The sequence below is a fragment of the Cervus canadensis genome, chromosome 9 (genome assembly GCF_019320065.1).
Source record: "Cervus canadensis isolate Bull #8, Minnesota chromosome 9, ASM1932006v1, whole genome shotgun sequence".
NCBI lineage: Eukaryota > Metazoa > Chordata > Mammalia > Artiodactyla > Cervidae > Cervus > Cervus canadensis.
In genome coordinates this window covers 39950324-39952663 of record NC_057394.1, presented here as the reverse complement: position 1 = coordinate 39952663, position 2340 = coordinate 39950324, and the positions used below count along the sequence as shown (strand labels likewise).

General features: G+C 37.4%; 1 protein-coding gene across 1 annotated transcript; it reads right to left on the bottom strand.

The window, feature by feature from the left end:
- Positions 1–1456: 1456 nt before the first annotated feature.
- On the bottom strand, positions 1457–1937 carry LOC122447502 (HIG1 domain family member 1A, mitochondrial). The gene has a single exon (XM_043478153.1). It carries the CDS (start codon positions 1844–1846, stop codon positions 1565–1567), a length of 282 nt encoding a protein of 93 aa, XP_043334088.1. The 5' UTR covers positions 1847–1937; the 3' UTR covers positions 1457–1564.
- Positions 1938–2340: the final 403 nt, after the last annotated feature.

Genomic DNA, 2340 nt, shown 5'->3' with positions numbered 1-2340 from the left:
GTAATGCATTTCAAAACTGTAAGTGATAAGGACAGGAAATTGTGAGGAAAGAATAGTGTGGGGAGACTAGTATTTGGGTTAGTTCAGCAACAAAGTTCGAGACACTTTCAGTGCAAACTTCAAGACATCCCCGTGGCAGACACATCCACCTTAAACGTGCATGTGTTGAGTGTGTGTGATGTCACCATTCACAGAACTAACAATGACTAGTTCCTCATTACCAAAACTAGACATTTCACATTTCATTGTTTCCCTACTATTATTACTACTTCATGCTTGCTATTGTAAATCAGGCATTTTGTTAAGCGCTTTAGTTATAGAGTTTTACTTTTTTCACTGTCTTCATTTTTAAAGGTGAGGTGAAAGTATTAGTTGCTCAGTCAGGCTAGTCTGTCCCTTGTGTTTCCCAGGCAAGAATGCTGGAGTGGGTTGCCATTCCCTTCTCCGGGGGGATCTTCCTGACTCAGGGGTTGAACCTGGGTCTCCAGAATTGCAGACAGATTCTTTACTGTCTGACACACCAGGGTACTTGATGAGGATAAGAACATTGTCCACAATTGCACAGTTATTAAGAGTAGACTCAGAAACTAAACTCATGTAATTAAAAAAAATCCATGTTCTTAGCCAAGGTGTGTCCTGCCTCACAATTTTTTTCTCTTAACCCTTAAGTTTAACCCTCGTCAGAATCAGACCAGATTTAGTACTGATGACTGTCTCATCTTAGTTCATGTTATTCCTTCTATCTGAAATGTCATTTCCCCTTCTTCTGTACTGTGCAAATCTTAGCCATTACTCAAAGCTTATCTTAAGCCCCATTGTTCTTTTTTTGTTGTTGTTTTTCATTTACCTTTCATTAGCACTTAAAATACATGTTTCAAAATAATTTAAAGTTATTCTAATATAACAGCAGCAAAATATAATTCTGCAATTACAAAAGAGCTAAAAGGGATCTACAATTTAAGTTACTCTCATGTTTATAACTATGATTCTAAAATAAATACTACTTCAAAGTGGCTCTGTTACCAGCTTTTTAGGTTTGGTTTAAAAACACACATAGACTTGCAGGGAGGTTTATAATGTTGTATTCCATGCACTGTTCTGAAAGGGTTCCTCAAGAGCCAACCAGCCCTTAAAACAGTACTCAGTCCACATGGCAGTCAGAAAGTTAAATTAACTGGGGTAAATAGGATTCCTATATTACATCAAAAGCATATGATATTCTGCAGCAACTGGGAGCATTTTCAGGACTGGCATGTTGTCTTCTTTAGAACTAATTTCAACAGAAGGGTTTAAGAAGGTGGACAGGTACCACTATCAAGTGTATTTAAAAGTGACTTGTTTCTTTTGTGCTGATCTGACTCCCCTGAATGACCTAGCTAGTGAACTAGTCACCAGTAACTTGGTCACCAGGCAAATCGAGCCTGCAAGAAAGGAAGCCAATATTCAAATTACCATGTTCTTGTCTGACCCAAACCATTTATTTTCCGCATAAACATATAACCTCAATATGAGATGTCTAACTAAAGCAAGCACCACCAACAAGACCAAGACAGCATCTCCTCTTCTAAGGTTTAGGTTTTCCCCAGAATTCTTGATACAGGGAATAGCCCATACCAAGAGTCATTGCTCCCACAACAAAGCCTTGGGCTGCCACACGCATGTGGATCAGGTGGACAGACATTTTAGTATTTCCCCTGCTCTTCAATCTATATAATCCATATGCAACAATTGCTGCAAAACCTGCCATTCCAATGGGGACAAATGGTGCCTCTCTAGCTTTTCGGATAAGTTTAGATCCCTCATCTTCATCATATGAAGAAAGAGAAATATCTGTGTCGCTTGACATAGTGATTGAAGAATCTTCGGACAACTTCAAGACGTTTCAGGTTCCTACACGATTCTGACCCCACTCCCGCACCCGCCGTCCAGCCGGCTTCTCTTCCCCATTGTTCTTTTAAGACTATTTATAAGCACATAAATTATACATAGAAAGTAGGATGTGGTATACACACATACAAATATATTCAGAAAATATATGAATATGACTGATTCTACAAAAATAAAACATTTTCAACTGTTTCCTTTCACATTAAGTTACATTTTCCCCGTCATCCTAAATCCTTTTCAGTCTTACTATTTTTTGCTATATAATTTTGAAATTTCTGATGTTCACTAATAGGTTTCTGATTAACTGGCTTTATGTATTCTTCTGTTTGCAAGAAATTTCTTTTATGGGTTCTCCATTATTCAGAAAATTTTATAGACAAGGTTATAATTTATGAAACACGGAGATCATTCTTGAAAAAGACTGAACAGATTTTTAACTACTTCATTAAAGCA

Coding starts and splice junctions, on each gene's coding strand:
- LOC122447502 (XM_043478153.1), bottom strand. CDS start 1,846: ATGTCAAGCGACACAGATATTTCTCTTTCTTCATATGATGAAGATGAG.